The 27,537-nt window shown below is 31.1% G+C and overlaps 2 protein-coding genes across 4 annotated transcripts in view; both read right to left on the minus strand.

The window, feature by feature from the left end:
- Window positions 1-27,537, minus strand: part of LOC115880029 (lysosome membrane protein 2-like) — a 167,190-nt gene that overhangs the window by 116,314 nt on the left and 23,339 nt on the right. The gene's annotated exons all lie outside the window — the stretch shown is intronic.
- Window positions 1,428-27,537, minus strand: part of LOC115879249 (protein tramtrack, beta isoform-like) — a 200,474-nt gene continuing 174,364 nt past the window's right edge. Inside the window, exon 4 of one of the 3 annotated variants that reach the window (XM_030896063.1) lies at window positions 1,428-1,708. In XM_030896063.1, coding sequence (XP_030751923.1) covers window positions 1,443-1,708 — 266 coding nt within the window. In that variant the 3' untranslated portion in view covers window positions 1,428-1,442. Of the gene's footprint in view, window positions 1,709-6,595; window positions 6,877-24,207; window positions 24,495-27,537 lie in introns of those variants that run through there. The other 2 variants (XM_030896072.1, XM_030896054.1) reach the window with 2 other exon arrangements.

The following is a 27,537-nucleotide window of genomic DNA, read 5'->3' on the forward strand; positions in this document are numbered from 1 at the left end:
TGAATCTGACGTCGGATTGGCAGAATTCAAAATGGCGGATCTAATATGGTCGATGCGAATTTGAAAAAATGCACGGACTTGGAGAAAAGTTTGTATATGGGAGTTTTTTAGGTCGCTGATCATGAATCCGATTTGCAAAATTCAAAATGGCGGATCAAATATGGCCGACATAAATTTCAAAAAACCACGGATCCGAATAAAATCAGTGTATGGGAGTTTTTTGGGTCGTTGATCGCGAATCTGAAGTAAAATGGTTCAGTGATGGCGAATCTGACGTCGGAATTGGCAAAATTGAAGATGGCAGATCCCATATGGCCAACCTCAAGAACGGTGTGGGTCCGATTTGAATCGGTCCCGCGCACAGTGGTTCCCCTTAATTAGCTGCGCGGTCATAACTGTTAGATATCTAGATATAGCTTGACTGCACTTTTTTTAATAGAAATTGATAACAAATGCTAAATAACTGTATATAAAAAACTTAATGTAATATGTATTAAAAAAATTGGGTCCAGTTCGTATGTTTTGCATTTTAAGTTCTAACTATTCGGTAAAAATAAATTCAATTGATGCACAGTGTGTCACGAAATAAATTCACGAAATAAATTGACACGAAGAGGAAAAAATCAGTTACTTATTTTAAGACAAAAACTCAAATAACCACCCGATATAACCACCCGGTATAAGATCCGGTGGCAATTCGTGGCAGCCAGTGGCAATTAATTTATATGCAATATACTTTAAGCAACAAGTATTATCATGCCGTTTAAGAGGATTTGAAAGGGAAAGTAGTTAAAAGTCTTAAAGAGTGACAAGCAAAAATGTAAAAATACTATTATTGTTGCCTTCAAATAAATTGCCATAAACTAATATTACTTAGGTTTAATTAAGTGCAAAAAAGAAAAAACAGTTCTTTTTACCTTCTTTTCGAACGTCCATTACAGAAAAGGCAACAGCTTTTATCAATTTTAATAAAATAAGTAATTAATTGGTGTTATCTGAAAACTGTTTGTCATTTCTAATAAAAAAAAAACGCTACACTAGGCTTATTTGATTTTGTTATTTATTATGTATCGTTTATAGGGGAATATAAGAAAAGTATTGGCAACAGTTTCATGCAAACATTTTGAAATTAATATTTCTAAGTAATCACCTATCTGGGAACCACTGTGCCGCGCCCACAGGGTAGGCTATTCTTGAGGTCTCTTTGTATCTTTACTCCCAAACGAGAAAGTACATAAACACACACGAAAATGGGACGCTCTGTATATTGAATAGTAGTCAATCTTTTATACAAGTCTATACTACTTCCTTAGATTTTTTAAAAGAATCAGTGATAGACATAGCATAACTTAAAATAAAATGTTAGTTACCTCTATCCTGGCAAAACATTTTCCTCAGTTTCACTAGGTACATCGAAACATGTGATTTTTAGTACTTAAATTCTACTTATCAGTTCTGATAATGTTAAACTTCTGAGTCAAACTGTTGTTCATGGGCTGAGTGATTATGGGGTCATGATTATGCGTTCCACTGATGCACACGTCCTTGCCACTGGTTATGAGTTTGGACTTGCATCTTTCAGACTTGTTTCCGAAGTACCTGCTACACATCCAAATGGTCCTGGTGGGTTCCTTGCGCAGAACGATATAAGAGTTCTTGTCCAAAATGATTTTGGGGTTCTTTGTGGCGACGTCGAAGTAGATTGTAACTAGAAAAGTTTGAATTCAGAAGAAAAATGCCAACTGAGATTAATGAAGCACAACAAATACTTAACAATACTTACAGGCTCTTAACAATTGGGAGTAAGCGGAAAAACAGAAAACTGATTTCATGTTGCCAAATATGTTAAAGATACAAAAAAATTATTAAAGTACGCAATTACAATTTGGCGTGAGTTTGAGTTTTGGTATTCTCAACAGAATAAGTTGACTACTTAAAAATGTGCCTTGCCCTTGCCCTTCAAATAGTTTAATATCTCAAACTTATTTTAATTTGTTACTAACAACAGTATTTCTGATAATGAACAATTTGAAAAAGTTCTGTAATCCGCGTACCAATTCGATACATACCTACAGTCCTTGACACTTTATCTCCGTGGTCTCTCTATTTTAATACATGCGACAGAGATAAATATAAATGACCGGTTGACAAACAGAGAGACAAAATAAAAAACGGCATACGGTATTGTTGGTTTTTACGTGTGTAGATATTTTTCTGTAAACGCCTACTTAGGCAGTTTGAAATTTTGATACAAAATCCGGCAATATAGCATAGAATGAATGAAAATTTTTTTTGTCTCTGTTTAATACTGTGCGTCCGTCCGTTCTGTAGCTACGGGGAATCCGTGAGAGGGGAAACGATATTCTCTCGATGTTTTTCGTAAAAAAATAGACGACGCGATAAAAATTCAACAAATTTGCAAGAAGCCAATAAAATGAGTGGGCGGAGCGATTTGCGGTGACGCACTCATCAAATCGACGTATAAAATGTGATGTTTATGAATGTTTTTTTTAATTGTTTTGTACACTTTAAAATGTTTACTATGTTTCCCTTTTAATATTTAGAAGGTCGTTTGACTACATCTTTTGATTTTGTTGTCGTTATTTTCTATAATTTTTAATAAATATACCAAAGAAGTAAATTGTAATTTTAAGATATGTGGATCATCTTGAATATTGAGGTGAATATTGAGTGATTGAGGTGATATTCTTAAAAGTTTTATTTGTTGTTACAAAGATCGATCTGTCAACCTTCAACGCCGGTGTCACACACGATCAGCTGACAAAGAATTGAAACGTCACACGGTGGGGTATTAGCATGAAAAAGATGATCGAAATTCGAAAAAGCAAATGTGTTTAAGATTTCCCAAAAAAAGATAAATGATAAGTTAAATCATCTCTGCCATGAATGGCGTTGCTATGGGTGTGTTTAGTTGCATTCATTTGTTTCAACGAAACGTCAAAGTTGTTACTTCTCACAGATAAGAGGTAAATCGCTAAATTTTATGTTTAAAATTATAAATTGTTGTTGTTCTTGTGCTCTTTTTACGTTTATATTATTGTTGATTGAAAATGGCTCAGCAAGCTGCAGGTATGTATTCTACAAAAACGTATTATTTATTTTGATATTCCCTATACTAACGATTTTTTTTGCAACTAAAAGTTAGGCGTTCAGAAAATTTGATTAAATTTGTGACATTTTTATTATACTTAGAGATTTAGTTGCGCATTTCGAAGAATTCAGCATATTGTCTATATACGTTTTACTTAGTAAACATTGGGCTTTCATACAGTAAAATAAAATACTGCGACTTTTTGCTATTTTGCAGATAAAATGAGAAAAACATTCTTGGTTTCCTCTAATTTGCCAATCAGTGCTATACTAATGCGAGGTGTAAACCGCGATGGCATTGTTGTGTACAAAGCGATCGCATTAGTGCCATTAGCAGTATAGCACAATTTGGCATTAGTAGCGACTTTAGTGGTATGGGCATTGCTCGCGGATCAGTCGTAGCATTAGTAGTAGTAGTTGCGATATTACTACTGGCACTGACCGTGGAAACACTGGAACAGTGATTTTTCTTTCTTTTTTTAGAATCGACGAATTATCCTTTATTTTGTTCATATTATTTCCTCTTCAAATGAAAATAGCAATAATTTATATAAGGTCTACATAAAAGAATTTCGATCAACTATCAGTATCAAATACCCCACTGTGCGTCAGTCTGTAAATCGTAATATAAACAAGATGAAATTTAGGGAAAAATCAACTATAATCAGGTAAAACCAAATGATTACACACAGGAAAAATACATGATAAAATCCCCATATGTATATTGCAGACCCAACATTCCCACTTGTTGCGTTGAAAACAGACCAAAGATAACCACATCAAATCTATGTTCAAGAATCCTCCGAAGAAATATGCCAAGAAATCATCCTAACACAAGCATAAGTCTAAATAAAGAATTAGTAACCACTGTAGAAAGAAAGGTAGGTTTTCGTATCTGTCAAAATTGACGTTTTAAAAAATTTTGGTGTAGACAATCGGTATCCTCGCGAAAAATTACATTAGGAAATCTTTCTATTATCTTTAAATACCAAACAGGAAAATTATAAATCGAGTGAGACACTTAAAATGATGTCCCTGTACAGTAAAGAAGTAAGCTAATGAAACGCTATTATTCAAGTTATTCAAATCAAGTTTTAGTTTTATTCATAAAAATAAGCAAAATAAGTAAAATAAGTTACGGTGAAATTTTGAACCGTAACACTAACTTCCACCAATATTCTTCCTCACCACACTCACCCTCTACAATAGAATAACTTACTGGCAATCTTTAGTAAATATTACTTTCACTATAGTGAATGTTAGAAATTACTAGGAAAAGTCGTAAAATCTCTTTAAAAACGCACCATATTTACCACATTCACTGGTCCAATGCGAAATTGCTAGCATTTCCTAGTGAATGTTAACAATCATTGAATTTCCGGCTTTTACTGCAACATATACAAGGTGCTACTGAGTAAGTACGAAAAAATTCAGGACATTGAATGTTAAAAAGCATAAAGGTTTTTTTCGTTTTTTCATATACATAATACGACGGTTTGCCCTGTATTTGATGAATATGTAGGTATATTATGACTGAACAAAACGGCGTCAAAGATGGATGGGAATGACAATCGATGATAATTTTATCCAGGTCAATCTCTAGACGTCATTTACTAAAATTTTGACATAAAACTTGTCAAAAATTAACACAAATTATTACAGAAAGATTAAAAAGGATACACCATTCGACACACAAATCTATTTCCAAAAAAAAATTTCTCTCGTAGATTAAACTACACAATTTAGAAAAAATATATTTACGAATTATAAAAATAAATTTCAACCTTCCTAACACCAACTAGCAGTAGTCATAAAAAACAAGTAAATGACGTCTAGAGCTTGACATCGCCAAAATTATTGTCGATTGTCATTCTTCAGCCGTCTTTGACGTCATTTTTTTTCTCGATCGTATGGTATGTGGGCACGCTTAAAAAAATGCTTATTTCGGTTTCCCTAGTGATTACAAAATATGCAAACACCAAGGAACATAGGTTAGAGCTAATTGATAACAAGGAGGAAAGTTCTTTTATTTTATTATTTTTAAAATATGTGTAATGGAGTTGTTTGAAAAATACCTGTAATAAAACTAAAAGAGTTTCGGACTTTCATTGTCTTTATTTTGCTTACTCATATCTTAGGATTATGAAAAATGATCTGAAAGGAAGCCAAAAATGCAATAATATAACTGACCGTTATCAAGTGTAAACTAAACTAAATCCGAAAACCTAAAACTACTGAGCTTATATACTAGAACCGAGCATTCACCCGTGAATTTGTTGATATCGTCGAGGCTAGATTAAGGGATGACGTAACGTTTTCCGAAAGGACTTCGCTGTCTCTTAGGGGAGTGATGGAGCTCTTGATGTGTGCTGTCTGCATAATTCTTATTTTCAAGTTAAAGAATTTATATATATAGTTTTATGCTCAAAATGATGTTCCCTCTCTCCAGTGACAGCCAATATATTATAGAATGGTTCGAGACCAATGATACCTTTATAATCTAGAACGAAACCGATAGACAGTTTCCAGATTCCTTTCTTAATCATGTTAATTCACGAAATAACTCAATCAGATTCACGATTGAGAAAGAGAAAAACTTCTGTCTGCCGTCTCTTGATGTTCTTGTCAGTAGAAGCGATGGATCCATTCTGCTGTATATAGAAAACTCACACATACGGGACAATATTTAAATTCTCAGTCGAACCATTCTGAAGCAACAAAAAGAAGTATAGTTAAAACACTATTTGCAGTGACCAAAAATCTCCGAATTCTGCACTAAGTAATATTAAAACCGATTTGCTTCAGAATGGTTACTCTGCAAAATCCCTAAACAATATTATATCCAATTGCAGGTCCTACTCATTGGTACGCCAGCCTGAGGAGGATGCTGGCTTTCTCTTGACGATTCCATATGTGAAAAGAACATCGAAGAAGATCAGGAGAATAGCTAAGCAATATAAAATTAAAACTGTTTTTAAGTCTGGGACTACTCTAAAGAGTGTCCTAACAAAAACAAAACCTGAATCATCAAACCAAGAGAAAGAGTGCATCTACCAGGTACCTTGCGAGTGCGGTGAGTCGTATATTGGAGAGACAAAACATACGTAGGGAGTTAAAACAATGAAGTCGTCCAAGCACTACAACACAAAATGGTCGGAAGCCCGGTTTGTCTACAAAGAACCCCATTGGAGAAAGCAGTTGTTCTTAGTGGAAAACCTCTTGATAAACTGCTCTCAACAAATTCACGGGTGAACATTCAGCTCTAGTATATAAGCTCAGTAGTTTTAGGATTTAGTTTAGGTCACACTTGATAATGATCAGTGATGCTTCTGACCGAAACGTTGTGTAAGCAAAATAAATAAAGACAATGGAAGTCCGAAACTCTTTCAGTTTTAATACTGAATCATTGTCTACCAAAAATACCTGTAATACTCGTATTACGATGTCAAATATCAAAACAAGGAACTGTCCCGTGACAAGCACTAAATTTTAAGCTTAATTATGGCAAATGTACGATAGTAACAGCCTGGGAATACATCATATGTTTCCTCTCGGGTTTGACTTTTCCAGGGTGATTGTGGACGCCACGAACGGAAGCATTCCTTCCTGTGGTGATGACGGAAACCTTACATCTCTCCCCTTTAGGGTGGTAGTACTGTGAACATATCCAATGAGTCGATTTTTGTTCCTTCTTTTTCAGGAGGAAATCGTGATCTTCGATAACAATCTTGGGATTCTTTTGGCCCATCTCAAAGTAAATTAAGCCTAAAATTTTAGTTTGCTTTAATTTTAGTCCAGCTACGCACGTAACAATAAACTTGCACAAACTTAGACCTGTGCAGACAGTATTTTAGTACGACCACAAACGGCACAAGTATACTTGTGCGATATATTTTTTGAGAAAGAAAGTTGTGTCAATGATGACGCTTTGGCGATAGTTGGCTAATATTTGCTGAAAGAACCCAAAATACACGGAAGTATACCGGGTGTTTTTCAATCACAAACCCAACCTAACCTAATCTCACCACAATAACTTTTTAATTTACCAGATAAAAACGAGATTTGGTATCTTAATATATGACATAGATGAGGATTGATTGACGTATTCAGTTAGTTTCGTTCACTTCCTGTTTCACCGGAAAAGAATGCAACTTTTGATTTTTGATTGATCAATGCATATGATGATTGCTCGATGACAGGTTTTTGGCTATTCGTATTTTGGTTGCTTGAAGCTGCAGAGGTTCTAATGGATTCACCATTTCTAATACTACAAGAACATCCAGAAACGGCAGAGTTATTTTTTATTTGAGAACTATTTACATTTCTTATTTTATAGTTTTATTAATTAACGAAGTAAATTAATAAAAAATCATAAATGATTTTCTATAAACTTAAATATATTTCTGAAAAACAACATATACACATAAAAATCATCAATGGAACCTACTAAAATATTAAATTGCACATAACCGGTAAAGAAACCAAGTATATTACATATCTAATAAAAAAACTATAATCACAAATTGTCCCAAATTTAATTTGCTTAAAACATAATATTTATTTTGATGTATTTTATAAAATAGCTTATGATTTTGTTATAATAACTTCATTAATTGCTGATTTAAAAACTAAAAAATAATAAAAAAATATGCGTAGTATCTACTTCAAAAATGGTGAATCATAACCATAAATATTATGAAAAAAAAGTATTGAAGTAAAACTTCTTACTAACAGCTATTAAATTGAAAAATTTAAAGTATATATATATTTTTATGAATGCTTTTTATAAACTTCAAAAAATTAGAGTTAATATAAACAGTATACTACTCTGTCTTTATAATGTTTTTTTGTTATTTTATTAAAAAACGATAATTCTATCACCCGGCCGGATAGCCCCGGCAGCTGTGGCCATTAAACCAAAATATTACTACATATAACCAACAATTTGTTTGTGTGGTCTGTTTTGTTTAAATGTTGAGTTTATTATTCATTATTTATAGTAATTTATAGTAATTTTATTAATAATTATATAATTATATAAATATTCTCATTGATTATTGGTTTAAAATATGACAGTGTCCTGCAATGAAAATACGACTTACTAACTCTAAATTCTGAGCTGGCAAATGAATTAGATGCTTTACCTAGACAGTTATTCAGAAGCTAAAAACCTATCGATAAAAATATGCATGAAAATTTACTTCCTAGCACACAACCAAAGGATATTAGTACACGTATTGCCACAAGCTTATTTTTCATAGGGGTAGATTATCACGAGATAGCGAGGTTAAATTATTTTACAAAGGGGAAGACTTACCCCGAATGGGTAGCTGTGACATCACTGCCCTTGCCACTTTTTCTCTAGTTACCCACGGCCGTCATTCAAGGCCGTGTGTCAAGGCCTTGAATTTTTTACTCTCAACGTGCGTAAAGAAGTTTCATTTCAAAATATATTATGAGTAGTATCTACCTTAAAAACGGGATCTCGTAACCATAAATATTATGAAAAAATACTAAGAAGTATTGTGTAAATCTGAATTTGGAAACAAAAATTACCGAGTTACAATTCCTACTCATTCCTTGACGCTTGTATTAAGGGTATGCATACAATGTTTTTCGTACAACGTCGAAATTATGAATTTGTTTATGTAAAGTTTATTTAACGAGGGAAGAATACCTGACAGTGTGAGTTACTGTCTGTCACTTTAATTCAGAAGTAAATTCTATTTTCTGTCATTGTTTCGATGTCACCTGACGATATTCTGACTCGGTAGACAGTTGGACAGACTTTGCTTTAAAAACGAATGAATGCAGCTGAAAAAGCGTTAAATCGAGGGGTGTCTCACTTGGGTAAAAATTATATACGTATGAGAAAATATCACTTTACTACCAAAGCGACTACCAGTGACTGCAAAGAAGACTGCCATGTCTGCCATATAATTCTTGTCCACGACTGCCAGCGACTCCAAGAAAATAGACAAGTAATTCCAACAGTGAGACACCCCCACTAATATTTGTACTGCATACGTTGCAAATGACATCAGAATTGGCTTATCCTTTTCTAATAGAGAAAACTTTAAGCATTTCATTAGATATTACACATTTTCGTTTTGGCATTATTAAATACTTTTATTAAATTAAATATTGCACATTGTATACCTCCGAAACATTTTCCCGCTGCATATAGAGTTACCAAAGTCTCTCAACGAGTCAGGAAAGATTTCGACAGATGCCGTTCAAAAAAATGGCAGAAAATTAGAGTTGTGCAAAACTGCGATTGCGATTTTTATATCGACTGTAAATTTCTTGATATCTTGACAAAACCCGTATAACCACGCGATATAGTAAACTCAAGCTTATATAGATTAGTTTCTTTGCTATAAAGATGTCTCGATAAAGACTTCATATATAAAGCATATTTAAAGAATACTCAAATATTTCCTTTACTTATGTTCCTGTATTTATTCTTTATAGCAACCTGCCTGTATATGTTCTTCTATAGAGAATAGATGATTGATATTTATAACGCACATAAAGAATCTATATAGTATCGATAACGCATAAATACAGATTCTATAGTTTTTCGATGACAATATTCACTGTTACGAAAACTTTACTTGTCCTTTATTAACTCTATACAAATTTGTATAGTTATACATAGTAAATATAGGTACGCTGATCCTAGACGTATTTTATATATCTATAATGATATTCCGCTGGTGCATCATTTCTGGGGTTAGAATCATTTTAATATGCCAGATACAAATGTACTTCTCCGTGTTTCTTCAACATTCTACTCTCTAAAAAAATTACTCTCTCTAAATCTGTGTATTTTCCACAAATTGAATTATTGAAGGGCAGGTCATACCTAATATATCTAAACAATAGAAGGAACGTCCGCGGGGTAATTGTAATAACGATACTAACTAATGGTCACATTGGTAACACGTAACTAGATGAAATTTTCCCATGAACACCCTTGATGAAGTTACAAGACTTGATGAAAGAGTAATCAAATTTTTAGTAATTTTACTTTAAATCGCCCTAATATAAATCTCATCTAATCTATAGGTTTGATAGGCGTCCTTTGCATAATATGTATTAAAATCAAAATTAAAATATATCAAGAAAATTTTTCTTAGTGTTACCTGAATTAGAAAAGTTATGTTTAAGTAAATACTTAAACATATCGTTTGTAGTATTTTATGCCTTTAGCATATTTATATTAATATTTGGAATATTAATACTACAAAGGATATGTTTAAGAATTTACTTAAACATAACTTTTCTAATTCAGGTAACGAGAAAAACTTTCTATCGATTTTCATACATATATTCTGTAAAGGACGCCGTCAGTATGTATATCGGTACGATAACGAATCGACAAATTAACTTTATTCAATCTAAATCCAGACTGTATAGCGGCGGTAAAGTATCAATACAGGCCAACTTTATTGAGTACAGACTAGACTGTATTCAAACACGTATCGTCGCTGTACCAAAAGAATAAAGGCTGCCTTTATCGACTAAAGATTTTAATATAGGCTCGATATAGGTTCTATACTGTTTGGTTATACGGGAAGGGGAACCCCCCTTTAAAATTCGTTTACTAAAGGGGAACCCCCTGTTTAAAAGTCGCGGTGAGATTAGTTAATGTGATGTTTATGCTTTATGCGTAAAATCGAGGGTCAGGCATCTAATTTCCAAAAAATTCAAAAACTTTGGACTCATTATACTACAGTAGCCAAGATCATCAGATTTACATAATTTTGTTAATTATTATTATTATTATTTAACAGTAAAATGAGTGATTGTGATGGTTCGTTGAGCAGCAAATCTGAGCCATTCGTAATTGAATCTGGTTCAGAATACCTACCACCTCAAACACCTGGACGTAGAAGTTTAATTAGTGACTTTGACAGTAGTGACGGTGATAATACTACTACAGATAAAAACAGTCAAAACAACAATGATAAAAGCTACTCTACTTCAGTGGCGTACATTAAAATCTATTCTTTTTAATTTTAAAAGTTTTACGTTAATTCAAAAAGTCGGTATGCCACTGAAGTAGACCCGCTTTGCAAAGTTTTTTTTATTCTAATATCGTAGGCCATAACATATCCAAAAAATTATAAATATCGTAGGCCAAAACATATCCAAAAAATTATAAAAAAGACATTTAAAAATTAAAAAATTATTAGGCATATAAAAAAGTTTCCAATTTAATTTGGCCCACAGTATGCCAACTTTGGACATCCGACTTTAGACGTACTTATGTCAACTTTGGACATTGGACATCCGACAAATTGCCGCTTCGTACAAATATTTTTTGCTTAATAATTTTTTTATCCATCAGTAATTAATGGATATTCATATAATATACAAATACCTAAGTAAATGAGTATTTCTTTTTTATTTTCAAGAAATTTCAAGATTTTCTTGATTTCTTGTCAAGAAATCTTGATCTTGAGAAGTAATTTCTTGTCTTATCTTGAAAACCAAAAATCATTTCTTGTCTTGATCTTGTCTTGAAATCAAAACAAGATCAAGACAAGATCAAGAAGTTGTCAAGAAAATGACGACCCCTAATTTTAATACTTAAATATTGTACTAGGTCTATAATTGTGTGTGTATGTTCCAGCTAAATAATCTTGTTTAATTGTTTAATTTTTAAGTTTTTTCACATCTGCAACACATTTTATAGGTATTAAAACTGTATACAGGGTGGTACGAACTGTATTCCGGAGACTTCGGCAACATATTCTGCAGATAAAAATAATTAAAAAAGTTCGTATAAATGTATGTCCGAAAATGCTTAATTTTGGAGATACAGGTTGTAGAAGTTTCATTTTTTTTTCGACTTTTTCCGAATAATTTCTGAAGTAACGTCAATATTTGGATGAAATTTTCTGTCTGGAAATTTTTTAACATGAGAAATTTGATTTTGATGTCATTATGACTCTTATTTATAAAGGGCGCCACTTACATTTGTTTTAACCTTTGAATAAGAAGACTAAGGAAGGAGCATAATGATATCCATGTATTCATGCATGGTGGGCGGAAAAAGGACTCTAGGGTGGGGATCCTCGACAGTTCTGTTTGACGATTCATTTGACACATTTGAATTTGATTTGAAATTTTGTGGATTTGTCAGTCTTTATGGAGCTTATTTTATGTTATTTATTATTTATTCTACTACTGATAGTTGTATAAAAGGTAGTAAATCTAGATGGAAATTGTGGCAGAACTTAAATTAACAGTGACACTATCGCGATTTATCGAAAAAGACTCTAAAATAGTTGGTTGTGTAGCGTGCGGCAGATCTCAGCAAAAATCGATTGAAATAATGGAACAACTCTTCGCTAGTAAGTGACTATATAATATACATACGTGTAGTAAACCGATCATTTACGAAATTCACTTAAATTAACTAATTATATATTTTTTCTTGCATTTTTGCTTTTATTTACTACTTGTCAAAGATTAGATGTCAAAGAATTTAGATACGTCAATTTGACTTACCTGCTTCAGTAGCGTATCGGATGTTTACGGTTATAAATAATTATTGTAACTCAACTATTTTTATTAAAATTTTATATTTTTATAACAATTTTAATAACTATCAACATTTATTGACAACGTAAAATAAAAAGAAATTATTGAATCTACCCCACGTCTACCCTACATCATAGTTTTACATTTTTTAAATAAAATTAGAACGGCAATGATAAACCGGAATTTAAGTCGGCCATATTTGAGGCCCATCGCGGTGGACCTAAGATTTTTGATATGCTCCTTCCTTAGTCTTCTTATTCAAAGGTTTTAACTGAGTTGAAGTGTAATAACTTTTCGTCCGTACCTGTGAGTAAAAAAATATAAATTGACCACGTTTTTCTAGGTAAAAAATGTCTCTTGGTAAAAATCCCTACTAGCAACCGTTCTAAAGATATTTAGAATGGAAATAGTCAATACATGTCATTCATGACTAAAAATAAACATGTTGAGTTGATCAATTTGAGAACTTTTTATTTTTCTTCGAAAAAATGATGAGAAAACAGTATCTGTTGAACTTTTGGCTCAAAACATGTCTTTTGGCTCAAAACATGTTTAATTTATGTCAATGATGACAGGTTTTGATAATTTCGATTCGAAATATCTGGAGAACCATTACTCAACTATTTTTTATGTAACTACAACTTTTTTCACGTAAAAAACGTGGTAAATTTATATTTTTTTACTCGGTAGTTTTATACAGGTACAGGCGAAAAGTTATTACACTTCAACGAAGTTAAAACATGTGTAGCGCCTTCTACAAGTAGGAGTCATATTGACATCAAAATCAAATTTCTCATGACAACAAACTCCCAACCACCAATTTTCATCCAAATATTGACGTTACTTCAGAAATTATTTGGAAAAAAATCGAAATAAAAATGAAACTTCTACACCCTGTATTTCCGAAACTAAGCATTTTAGGGCGTACATTTATACAAACTTTTTAACTTATTTTTATCTGCAGGATGTGCTACCGAAGTTTCCGGAATACAGTTCGGACCACCCTGTATAAGAGATTATAGACAAAGTGTGATTAACTGAACACTAACAAGAGCTAAGATTATTTGTGTTTCCTAATGATTCTGACAAATTTAGAAGTGAGATTCTCAATCCTCTTTCTCTGTCTGGGACTGTGGTTATGTTCTCCCTTAACTATTATGACGTTGCCACTAGTAGAGATTCGACATTTGCACTTGGTGATGTAGTAGCAGCCGCAAGCCCATGCGGTGTGATTTAGGGTTTTCTTGGCAATGTTAAAGTCGTGGTCGTCGACGATTATTTTGGGATTCTTTGTCCCAAAGGCAAAATACACTATATCTACGGAACCAAACATGATGTGTATGAAAACTCCTTTTTTTAGAACACAAGGGCATGACATGCAATGTATATACATGCAGATTTTTGTTGAAAATATATTGTTTATTAAATTAACATTATGAGCTACAAGCTATTTGAAATTATAAGAGCATTTAACAGCCTACTTTTAACACTTTCAAATTTAATAATAAAAAGTAATAAGATTAGAATCTTAATTATTCAAACAAAAAAATTCCTGTCATATAATATTTTTCATATTTTTTGCCTACCAATTTCACTAGTAGCATCTATATTACTTACCGAATAGAGAAATGTATCAAAATATATACCGGGTGATGTATCGTCGTTAGAAACGTAGGAAGTCCCATGTAAATTTTGAACAGTCAAATATTGGCTCCCCTATTAATTTTACAGCGAAATCGTAAACGAGTTTTTTAAATCATTGTGTCTAGGTGCACGTTAACGTGTACCCTATTATAATATTTAGGTACACGGAAAAACCGGAACCTAGTGCGGAAACCGGTTTCCGCACTAAGTAATGCCTAGCTATAGATGTGGCTCCGTGGGTGAAGCAGTCGCTTCGGGAACATACTGTTTTTTTTTAAGTTTTTTCCTTAGATTTAACTGACTGGCTGATTAACTACGACCTATTCTGCTCGACCGTGCAATCATCGCGTGGTTAATAAGGAGCTAAATAAAGGGTACAACACCGGCCCCCTTGTTTACAGGGACCGATTTAGTGGATGAATGCTCTGCCCGGAAAACAACAAGCCACTGTACACTTTGTAATTTTGTATATATTGTATACAGGGTTGTTCACTACATACGACACGGAGTATTGTAGCTAAACGATTAGATTTTTACAAATTGTAAGTTTTGGGTTCGTTGAAGGACTATTAGAGCTACAATTTAAAAATATTATAGTTGTATTTTTTTAAATGGGACACCCTGTATATTATTATATTTTTGGATTCTACGATTGAAATAAAGGTAAATTTGATTAAGGTTTATCATAGTTAAACCTTACTGTTTTTGAAATATTTTCAATTTTATGAAATTGCAGTAAAATTTTTAAGGCTTCATTTTTCCAAGGGTATCAAAGTTTTTAATACTAAATATTTATTGAAGATTATTTATTGATCAGATATCGTGTTGCAATAATAAAAATTTTACTACCTTATACAGAGTGTCCAAAAATTTATATTATATAATTACTACCTCTAAACGGCAATAACTTGTTTAAGTTAAATGGAACACCCTATATATTTCTCGTGAATCAGATGCACAATGTAATTGTCTATCAAATTGTATTATACCATTTTTTACCCATCTCTTCAAGTTTTCGTAGAAAATGCATTTTCTTATAATTTATACCTCATTTATCACTATACCCATGGAATATTGACATTTTAGATTATTTTTAAAGATGTAACAAATTTTCAAAGAGTACATATATTAATATTGTCGGAATAGTTCGCTTATTTCATTAAAAAATAAAAAAAAACTGTTTAAATATTTTTTGTTAAAGAGGACCAATTAATATGATCCCAGTATTCAAACTACATTAATTGACTGTTTAAGTTGAAATAGTAAAAAACTGAATTTTGTGTGTGTATTAGACAGTGTGGTAAAAAGTAACACTTTATAAATTTTATTTCATTTTTTGACGAATGCCTATTTATAAAAACAGAGACGTTCATTTTCATATCTTATTATTATATTGATTTCTGAGCCAAATCCACATATATTTAGAATACTTTATTCATTAAAACAATTTAAAAGTATGTAATTAACTAACTTTTGGTCGGAAATAATGGTGGTATATTTTTTAATTGGTATACTCTTTTACAAAGATTTAAATAGTTTTTTTTGTATACCAATGGGCTTGCAATATTTACCACCTGTACATTTTGAATGTTGCTTTAAAAAAATCTGAAATGTCAATATTCCATGGGTATAGTGATAAATGAGGTCTAAATTATAAGAAAATGCATTTTCTACGAAAATTTGAAGAGATGGGTAAAAAATTGTATAATACAATTTGTAGAGTAGTATAGACAATTACATTGTGCATATGATTCACGTAAAATATACAGGGTCTTCCATTTAAATTAAACATATTATTGCCGTTTAAAGCTAGTAATTATTTAATATAAATTTTAGGACACTCTGTATAAGGTAGTAAATTTTTTTAATATTGCAACACAATATCTGATCAATAAATAATCATTAGTAAATATTTAGTATTAAAAACTTTGACACCCTTGGAGCAATAAAGCCTTAAAAATTTTACTGCAATTTCATAAAATTGAAAATATTTCAAAAACGGTAAGGTTTAAGTGTGATAAACCTTAATCAAATTTACCTTTATTTCAATCGTAGAATCCAAAACTATAATAATATACAGGGGATTCCATTTAAAAAATACAACTATAACATTTTTTATTTATTTGGGACACTCTGTATCTTGTAAAAATATTTTTAAATTGTAGCTCTAATAGTCCCTCAACGAACCCAAAACTTACAATTTGTAAAAATCTGATCGTTTAGCTACAATACTCCGTGTCGTATGTGGTGAACAACCCTGTATAACTTTTTTATTAAATTGTAAGAATTAAGTTCTCAATAAATCACTTGAATTTGAATTTGATTTGGTCGCTTCGGGAGCTCGGATCGATCCTCGACAAAGGTAGAATTTTTTTTATTTTTTTTTGCAGTTGTCGGTAATAGCAATCAAAATACGCCGTAGGCCTGTTGTGATTGCGTTGGTTAATCTCTGGGGATATTTTTTTATTTAGATTGCACGCGAAATGCCCGTTTCGCGTGCACCGAAGTTTTATATTTAGTTTTTAAGTCTGCGTCTGAATACACATGTCATCTTTGAACAATTTTGTACAAGCCAATTTTATGTATTTTAAGAAAAGATGCATCTATTTTTAAATAAAAACTGAACAGGTAGCAATACAAAACCAGGAAAATGCCAACATACCTTAAGTTGTCAACCTATGATCTTGTAAATATCAAATTGTATTTTCTAAACGTTAGGTTTTTGCCTGTAAGTAATAAGTTTTAAATTACAAAAATGCATTTCGGGTATACCAACTGTAGGTACTATCAGGGGGGTGACAGTAAACCGGAAAATTGGAAACAGTTGCGGCGCTGTCCTACCCAGGCAGAAAGCATGGCCTTCTAGACTGTCCTAGACAAAAATCTGAATATTTCTATATGATTTCTGTCAATTTCTGTTACGGAACATTTTTATGCACGTCGGCGTCCTCTTCTTTTGTCTATGTGTCAGCCATGTGTCAACTCCCGAGGCCTCTGGCAAGGTCGGGCGCCATTTTAATTTTTGCCGTTTTAGATTTGATTGGAAGTTTGTTTATGATATTTCGGCTGAAATTTATAAGTACAAAGATGTTTTTTGATATAAAATTCCTTGTTAACACTTTAATAAAGTATATATGGTAATAATTACATGAAGAAAATAGGTAATATATTAACTGTTTTTATATTTCTTTAGCTTTAGATCCAAGGATCTTGGGATATTCTTTACCAAGGATTTTTCCATATCTCTACTTTAAAGACTGATCGGTGATTTTGAGCAATTGGAAACAAGTTACACAAGGTAAATTATGATTATTGAACTATTATTAGCCTACATTAATTATCTACAAGATGAACAGAAATGCGTAATTACATATCACATAGGTACCTATTATGTATTTTCATAGCAATAATGCTATGTATGTAGATTATTTTTTTGTAGATTATTTTTAAAATACAAATGAGGTATTAGATGTATATGTATCATATTTTTTATTCATTTTATTTTCATTCAAGTCCTGTTTGATTTAATTCACAAAAGCCTTATGTACCTATATTTATGTTTTTTACATTTTTTTTTTGATTCCAGGTTTTGCGTGGGTTCCTGTTGTCTTTTACCTGCTTCCAGTTAGATTTACGCCCGTGAAGCTGTGAAAACATTTATTTATATTCAAGTTTCTGTAAGTCAGTGCACTGTTACTTTACTAATTCACTTTAACACAGCATCTCTGATGTTATTTAAATATTTTGATATTGATACAGTAGTTTATGTGTTTATAGCTCTTTAATTGTGTTGATTTGCATATTTATATTGTTCTAAATTCCAAATAAATATTTTTGAGTAATTTTGTTGTATTATTAACTACTAGAAAGAGTAAAAAGTATATTAACCCTCATTTAAACCTCCTGAACAGCCCGCCATTAAAAACCGGAAACGGGAATAAATTTCATAAAATTGAAATTGTCATGTCTATGTCATGTCAAATGTCCCAGCCGCCATATCTGAAAATTAGTTACCCAGGCAGCCACGCTGTTTCCATAATTTAACATTGACTTGACACTTCTTCTTGTATTTATTATTTTATGGGTACTATGACGTAGTACCGTAAATAGCACAACAAATTGATAAAATTTTGAGGTTGAGATATATTGACATTTGTCTGGTTTTGTATTGTTACCTGTTCAGTTTTAATTTAAAAATAGATGCATATTTTCTTAAATTTGTTAAAAGAAAGCCATTAAAAATATATTATTAAGAGTTAAATTGCGCCAAAAAAATATGCTACAATTTTTAATCGCAGCCTTGCAACCAACAACAGTTGCTGTGGAGCAGTTAGTTGGAAAAATTCAAACGGATTTTGCTGTAAAATTTAGGATTACTGAGGTAACATATTAGATCACAATATTAAGTATCGAGTGTCAATGTGAGGAAGTGTCAATGAGGATCGAGTGTCAATGAGGAAGAGAGAAGGCAGGAAGGTAGTGACACTTTCGAAATTTTAAAGTCAGTAGTGTTGCAAACAATATTGCATATTATGTGGTTGTAAATAAACAAATTTATCGATTTGTCTTTGTTGTATATTAACTATTATCAAAAAGTAACATATTTTAAACTCGGAAAGTATACTTATGTAGTAGAATTATAATTATTTTATTCTAACATTATACCTTAATATTTAACGTTTTCCAATTTTGATCCATTAACAGCCAAAATTTCTAGAAAATAAATGTCTTCAAAAATATGCCCATTAGGGGATTTCGTGGCACAAAATATGTTTAACGTTTTGGGTGTACGTTTTTACTTACTATTAAATTACAAAATATAACAATATAGTAGATATTTAATAAATCAATAATATCTATACAGAGTGTCCCAGAAATAAGTACAAGTATTTTAACTGGTATAATATGTATACAGGGTCGCTGATTGATTAGTCGATTATTAGATAAACTATACTAGGTACCGCAAAAAGTTAAACAAAAAAGTTATAGGGTTTTTAAATGTCTCTTAGCTAGTAGTAAATTTAAGTACACAGGGTCGGCCAGAAAGTCGTGGCACATCAAAGTTTCATTTTTAAATAGAACCCCCTGTATATTACTGCATATTTCAATTCTTCCTTCAATTCTAAACAAAAATAGAAATACACACAATGTACCTCATACCAACCTTTCCGAGTTATTGAGTTTCGAAAATATCACTTAAAAAATTTGATTTAATTAATTTCGATATGTTCATTGTTCAGTTTCATTTAACGATGCCATTCTGCCGAAACCGTGTTACTTAATAATATTTGACACTAGTTCTCAAGTTAGCATTTATAGATGTATAAAATGAGATTATACAGGGTGTCCCAAAAATAAGTGCAAATATTTTGACTGGTAGTATATTTCGGCCTCAGAAACACGCCCATGAGGTATTTTTTGTAAAAAAAAAAATTTGAAAATTTGGATTTTTTTGAAAAAAATTTTGGAATTTTTTTAAATTTTAAAATACATAATTTCTTGATAATATGGCAACATAGGTAGTGATTTAAATTTACATGAAAGAAAATCCGGAAAAAATCAAAATTTTAGCAAAAAATGATTTTTTTTAGAAATTTTCAAAGTAAAATAACTCAGTTATTTTGGATTTATTTGAAAAACGGTAAAGAGAAAAATTGTTTCTTTTGGCCAGATCTACCACCCCTTAAAATATTTGCACTTATTTCTGGGACACTCTGTATATCAAGTCTGGAAATTAGAAAATCTTCGTTTAACATTTCAATTCTTCAATTTATGTCCATTGTGTATTACGATTATCGCTTAAAATTGAAGGAAGAATTGAAATATGCAATAATATACAGGGGCCGACCCTGTATACTTGACCGCCCCTTATATATATATATATATATATATATATATATATATATATATATATATATATATATATATATATATATATATATATATATATATATATATATATATATATATATATATATATATATATATATATATATATATATATATATATATATATATATATATATATATATATATATATATATATATATATATATATATATGTATATGACCGAGCCTGTATACTTAAATTTACTAGTAGCTAAAAGGCATTTATAAACTCATTACACCAGTATCACAGTTACGGCAGGATGGCATCATTAAATGAAACTGGACATATCGAAATCAATTAAATCAAGTTGTATAAGTGATATGTTCAAAACTCAATAACTCGGAAACGGTTGGTTTAAGGTACATTATGTGTATTTCCATTTTTGATTAGAATTAAAGAAAGAATTGAAATATGCAATAATATACAGAAGGTTCTATTTAAAAAAATGAAACTTTGATGTGCCACGACTTTATGACCGACCCTGTATACTTAAAGTTATTACTTGCTAATAGATATTTAAAATCCTGTAACTTTTGTATTTAACTTTTTACAGTACCTAGTACAGTTTACCTAATAATCGCTGTTCCCACATATCAGCGACCCTGTATATAAATTCACCCGCCAGTAGGGAACGTGAGCTGGGTTTAGACCGTCGTGAGACAGGTTAGTCTTACATGTATAATTCGTTTCCAGCTGTTAAGAATCACAGTGAAATAAAGTGTTTCTAAGTGTAAAATTGCGGTTTTAGGTAAAGTGATAGGTTTTAGGTAAAATTATAGGTTTTAGGTAAAATGATAGGTTTAGGTAAAGTGATAAAACGACGCTCTAACCTAATTACATCTACCTGCTATCTATCGGAGTAATCTCTATCTATCTAATGTTATAGTCTAAGAGGTGGTTACATAAAAAACCTTATCATCGTTACATGGCTAATTTTTTGTGTGAAGTATCCTTTTGTGTAGCCATTATAAAATAGTCATGTCTGCCAGCGCGATCCCTGGGCTTAAAACGGGGCCGGCCAATCGAAAGGGTGAAATTTTGACACTAAAAATATTATAAGATACAGGAGTTATAATTGCGAAAATAACATTTATTTATTATTAAGAAACGTGGAAAATTGTTGGCAGACATTTTTCAAATACGCTAAAATGCCGACAGACAACGCGAAAGAGGCATGAAATTTTAAAAATTATTAAAAAATGAAATTTGAAGAATGAAAAAAATTATGGCATATTTGCATGCCGATTGGTAAAATGTCATATTTATTTATTTTTAAAGCCGTATGCGAAAGGGCGGACAAAAAGATCGTGGCTAAATCAGCTGCAGACAGTTATCAAAAGCGCGATATTACTCTAGCGCTTTCAGGGAACGCTCGCCGCCTCATCCATTTAAGTATAGATAAATCATATTCATATACGATTATATTATACAGGGTTGTTCACCACATACGACACGGAGTATTGTAGCTAAACGATCAGATTTTTACAAATTATAAGTTTTGGGTTCGTTGAAAGACTATTAGAGCTACAATTTAAAAATAATTTTGCAAGATAGAGAGTGTCCCAAATAAGCAAAAAATATTATAGTTGTATTTTTTTAAATGGAATACCCTGTATATTATTCTATTTTTAAATTCTACGACTGAAATAAAGGTAAATTTGATTAAGGTTTATTGCACTTAAACCTTACCGTTTTTGAAATATTTTCAATTTTGTGAAATTGCAGTAAAAAATTTAAGGCCTCATTTCTCCAAGGGTATTAAAAGTTTTAATACTAAATATTTACTGAAGATTATTTATTGATCAGGTATTATATTGCAATAATAAAAATTACACAACCTTATACAGAGTGTTCAAAAAATTATATTAAATAATTACTAGCTTTAAACGGCAATAACTTGTTTAATTTAAATGGGACACCCTATATATTTTACTTGAATCAGATGCACAATTTAATTGTCTATCAAATTGTATTATACCATTCTTTGCCTATTTCTTCAAGTTTTCGTAGAAAATGCATTTTATATTATTTAGACCTCATTTATCACTATACCTATTATAATATTGACATTTTAGATTTTTTTACACAGCCCATTTGGTTACAAAAAGAAAACTATTTAAGTCTTTGTAAAAGAGTATACCAATTATTACTAATTATTAATATACTCCGCCTATTATTTCCGCCTAACAATTAATTAATTATATGCTTAATTGTTTTATTAATAAATTATTCTAAATAAATGTGGATTTGACTCAGAAATCAATACAATAATAAGTTATATAAATGAAGATCTCTGTTGTTATAAATAAGCATTCGTCAAAAAATGAAATATATTTATAAGGTGGTACATTTTACCACACTGTCTAATACACATACAAAATTCAGGTTTTTAGTATTTGGAAAAATTATTGTTAATCAACGTAAACAGTGAATTAATGTAGTTTAAATACTAGGATCATATTAATTGGTGCTATTTAACAAATATTTAAACAGTTTTTCTTATTTTTTTAATGAAATAAGCGAATTATATCGACCATATTAGTATCTCTTTGTACTTAGTACTCTTTGAAAATTTGTTACATTTTTAAAATAATCTAAAATGTCAATATTCCATGGGTATAGTGATAAATGAGGTCTAAATTATAAGAAAATGCTACTTCTACAAAAACTTGAAGAGATAGGTAAAAAATGGTATAATACAATTGGATAGACAATTAAATTGTGCATCTGATTCTCGTAAAATATACAGGGTGTTCCATTTAAATTAAACAAGTTATTGGCGTTTAAAGCTAGTAATTATTTAATAAAAATTTTTAGACACCCTGTATAAGGTAGTATTTCGTTTATTATTGCAACACAATATCTGATCAATAAATAAACTTCAGTAATTATTTAGTATTAAAAACTTAGATACCCTTGGAGAAATGAAGCCTTAAAATTTTTACTGCAATTTCATAAAATTGAAAATATTTCAAAAACGGTAAGGTTTAAGTGTAATAACCCTTAATCAAATTTACCTTTATTTTAATCGTAAGATCTAAAAATATAATAATATACAGGATGTTCCATTTAAAAAAATACAACTATAATAGTTTTAACTTTTTGGGATACTCTGTATCTTGTAAAAATATTTTTAGATTGTAGCTCTAATAGTCCTTCAACGAACCCAAACCTTACAATTTGTAAAAATCTAATCGTTTAGCTACAATACTCCGAGTCGTATGTGGTGAACAACCCTGTAAATAGATATATTTTTTTTATTATTTCAATAACGTTTTTTTGTCTGGCCTTTTGCATACTGCTTTTTAAATTAATTAACAATAAACATGACATTCTACCAATCGCATGCATGTATGTGATGATTTTTTTGTCAAAATTCTATGCCTTTTTCGCGTTGTCTGCCGGCATTTCAGTCACGAGAAAAATGTCTGTCAACAATTTTACACGTTTCTGCTATTTGGCAATTATAACTCGCGTATCCTTATAATATTTTTAGTGTCAAAATTTCACCCTTTCGATTGGCCGCCTCCGCTTTAAGCCCCGGGATCGCGCTGGCAGACATGACTATTTCACAATGGCTACACAAAAGGATACTTCACACAAAAAATTAGCCATGTAACGATGATAGGTTTTTTTATGTAGCCAGCTCTCGGTCTATTAAGTAAGTTTTACTTTTAACTGAATTTTCCAAGTCGTTTATAAATCATTTTAGTCGATGTGTCAATACTGGGCTTCGAACAAGCTGAGATTCTGGTAATTGCTTGGTATTTACGGCTAAATAAAATGTTACCGTTTAAATTTTCAAAGTTGAATAACTCCGTTATTATCAATGTATTTTAAAAATGGTAAAAAGAAAATATCTTCACTAATACCGGAGATACACTACGATTTCAAGCAAAATGGGACACCCTGTACATATCTGAATATTTTTCACCTAAAAATATGCGATATATTCACGCGATATATGCTTAATTTTTTTTTGTTTAGGAAACTTAAAAATAATCTGCTTATTATTATTTTTCTCACGCCATATGCATCTTCTCACTTTTAAGCACCGTCACTTGTTCGACCCTGGCAGTGACCTTGGGAAACATACGTGTCGAACACTGATGATTGTGCGACCCGTGCAACTCGACGACGTTGCCGAATGTGACAATTCTAGCTCTACATCTTGTCCTGAAATAGAATGTGCAACGCCAGGAAGTCTTATTCTCGGTTTTTATGTCGATGCGGTAGTCTATACCCCGGAATATTATTTTTGGGTGCTTGTAACCTACGTCGTAATAGAGCAGTCCTAGAATTAAAAAAATATTCGTGTTAAAAATTAATTAATTTTTATTAGAGAGAAATAGAAATTTTTCGAGGAAACTAGTGACGTAGTTAGTTTCTTTTACTTAAATGGGCAACGTGGGGTAGTTACCCCACCCTAGCTGGCTGGCTTATGCATAGATTTTTGTGGTTTAAATCAATACTCCATCGAATTTTTTGTAGTTCAAATCAATACTCAATATCGATACGATAATATTGATTGGAATTAAGCACATTGTTATTGAGTTTAAAACAAATAATAGGCATGTTGAAAAGATGCGTGAAATGGTTGACGTTAATACGGTAAGACCGTTGGAGCTGTGATAAACTATAAGGACAAATATATAAAGTATAAAACCGGTAACTTTTGATTCTACAAGGTTTCCCAGAAATAAGTGAAAGTATTTTAACTGGTAGTATAGTTCAACCCCAGAAACACGCCTATGAGGTTTTTTTCACAAACACTTTTTTTTTGGGAAATTCGAAATTTTTTGGGATTTTTTTTTTAGTTTTTCTTTTTGATAATATGGCAACATAGATAGTAGATTAAATTTACAAGAAAGAAAATCCAGAAAAATCATTTTTTTTGGGGAAATTTACAAAATAAAATAACTCCGTTATTTTGGACTTATTTGAAAAACGATAAAGAGAAAATATGTTTCTTTTATCGAGATCTACCACCCCTTAAAATACTTGCACTTATTTCTGGGACACCCTGTATGTTATACAGGGTGTTTCAAAAAACATGTGCCATCTCTCGTGGGGAGATTCCTCACGTAAAAATAAGATTTATTTTTAATATCAACATGATGTGCGGAGATTAGGTAGAGGAGATTAAAGTATTCAGTTTTTTTCTATTTATTATAATTTTCTTCCAAGTTCTTTTATCTATTCGAATGAAATTTCAAGGGTAAAAGTTACTATGAGTGAGTATATTTTAATGCTAAAAAAGTGTCCACATATTCACTAGGGACGTGCACATGGGTTATCACATGAACATTTTTCTAAAAAACGTGCGCCACTGACTTTTTTCCTCTTATTAGCAAAATTGTGTAGGCCATTTGTGCCGATTAAAAGTAGTAATGCACCAACAAAAACAAAAGATGAATCCTTTAGAATCAACTGAAGGATCGATTGCATGTCAAATATGCCAAAAATGCTCGCATTACAGGGCTTTCAGATGGAGCGGACCGTCCGCTGATTTTTCAAGATAGCTCATCTGGACGGAGCATATGCGACCCATGTGAAATTGTTCATTTAAACTCATGGAACTCGCGGACGGTACGCGCGGACGCTCCGCTCCATCTGAAAGCGCTGTAATTCTTGCGCTGGAATAGAAGATGACCCGATAGAAATCAGTCATACATATGATTTTTATAAATAGATCTAGATAGATTTTCGTGAATAAAAAAAATCCCATCTTACTCCGCTGCCTACCCCATTTTATCCCCTGCCGGGGCAACATTATATTCAATTGTTTTTAAGTATATGTATTTTTTATGTTCTTGATGTTACTTAAACCAAATATTTTTATGCCAAATGCATTTTAGATGTTATGTGAATCGTTTGCAGAATAAAGTTTATTTTTGCATTATTTACTTGCATTTTTATGAACAAAAAACCTTAGCGTCCCTGTCTTGCCCCTAGTTCCCCTATATTATTCTATCCAATGTTGCCAAAAACTTCGCTAATCGTCCAACCAAATCACAGCAAAAAAAGCCTAGTAGAATCCTACCAACTCTTCAAAAATTTCCAATAACTCAATTTTATTAAATGAAAAAAAACAGAAAACATTTTCCTGTTGACCATTGGCCATGAGGTCATATGCCATACTGAACTACATTAGCGTCGTCTGTATTTTAACGCATGCGACAGAGATAAATATAAATGACCGCTTGACAGACACAGACACAAAATAAAAAGCGACATACATAGTTGCCGGTTTTTACGTGTATAGGAAAATGTGCGTAAAAGAAAAATAAACTGTTTTAAAAACTTTCGTAAATACTAATGAAATGAAAATAATATATCTAAGATATATATAATCTATTAGACCTAACTGAACTCTAGTTGCAACATTTTTCATAAACGCCTACTTGCGGTTTGAAATTTTGATACAAAATCCGGCAATACCGCATAGAAGAAATGTATCAACCCAACTTTTATCCCTTTTTAATACATTTAATTTTCCGTTAAGCTGTCTACATCACTGTCTTACGCGTTAAAATCCAGACCACGCAATTTCAATGACCAGATCGGTATATTGCCATTAATTACTATTTACTTAAACAAGTACAGTACAACTTCGAAGAATTTTATAAACTTAGTCATTTCAGTTTTTTTCTTGTAGAAAATGCCTTATAATAGCCAGAGAAAAGTAAAAGTCTACTCATAGACAAAAAGAAATGGTGTATAGGTTGTATTTTAAACAAAAATAATAAATACAATTCCAAAAATCAATGTTTTATTACAAAAACAATCAATGTACATATATAACATAATAATGAACTTAAATCAAATTCAAGCAATATAGTCTTTAAAATCACAAAAAAAATACTAAAATAAAATTTCTAATTCTCCAGGATTTACCCTTATTACAATATTATTTATGACACAAATACAACCACATTAGGGAAGATATGTAATAAAATGTTTATGATCTATTGTTTTAATTTAATAAAAAAAATTAAATAATTCCATTTATTCATACAATAATTATATATCCTGAATATAGTAACATCAATTTTTTTTATTGTTTCCAAATATTGGAAACAATCTCAATAACTCATATAATTATTTATCCTTACATTTATTGATATAGCCAAAAAATCACTCTCTGAAAAATGACAGTATGGTAACTTTATTATAATTTACGTATGTATAATTTAACTACATTATTTTACCTTAATTAATTAATAAAATTAATTCAGCCGGCAGGTATTTTGTACGAAAGCGTAGAGCTGCCATACCAATGCTAGAAAATATTTCTAGCAAAATTTATAGTTTTTCTGTAAATTTACACTTTTCCT

The sequence above is a fragment of the Sitophilus oryzae genome, unplaced genomic scaffold, assembly GCF_002938485.1.
Source record: "Sitophilus oryzae breed Bouriz unplaced genomic scaffold, Soryzae_2.0 scaffold_1067_pilon_pilon, whole genome shotgun sequence".
NCBI classification, from domain to species: domain Eukaryota; kingdom Metazoa; phylum Arthropoda; class Insecta; order Coleoptera; family Curculionidae; genus Sitophilus; species Sitophilus oryzae.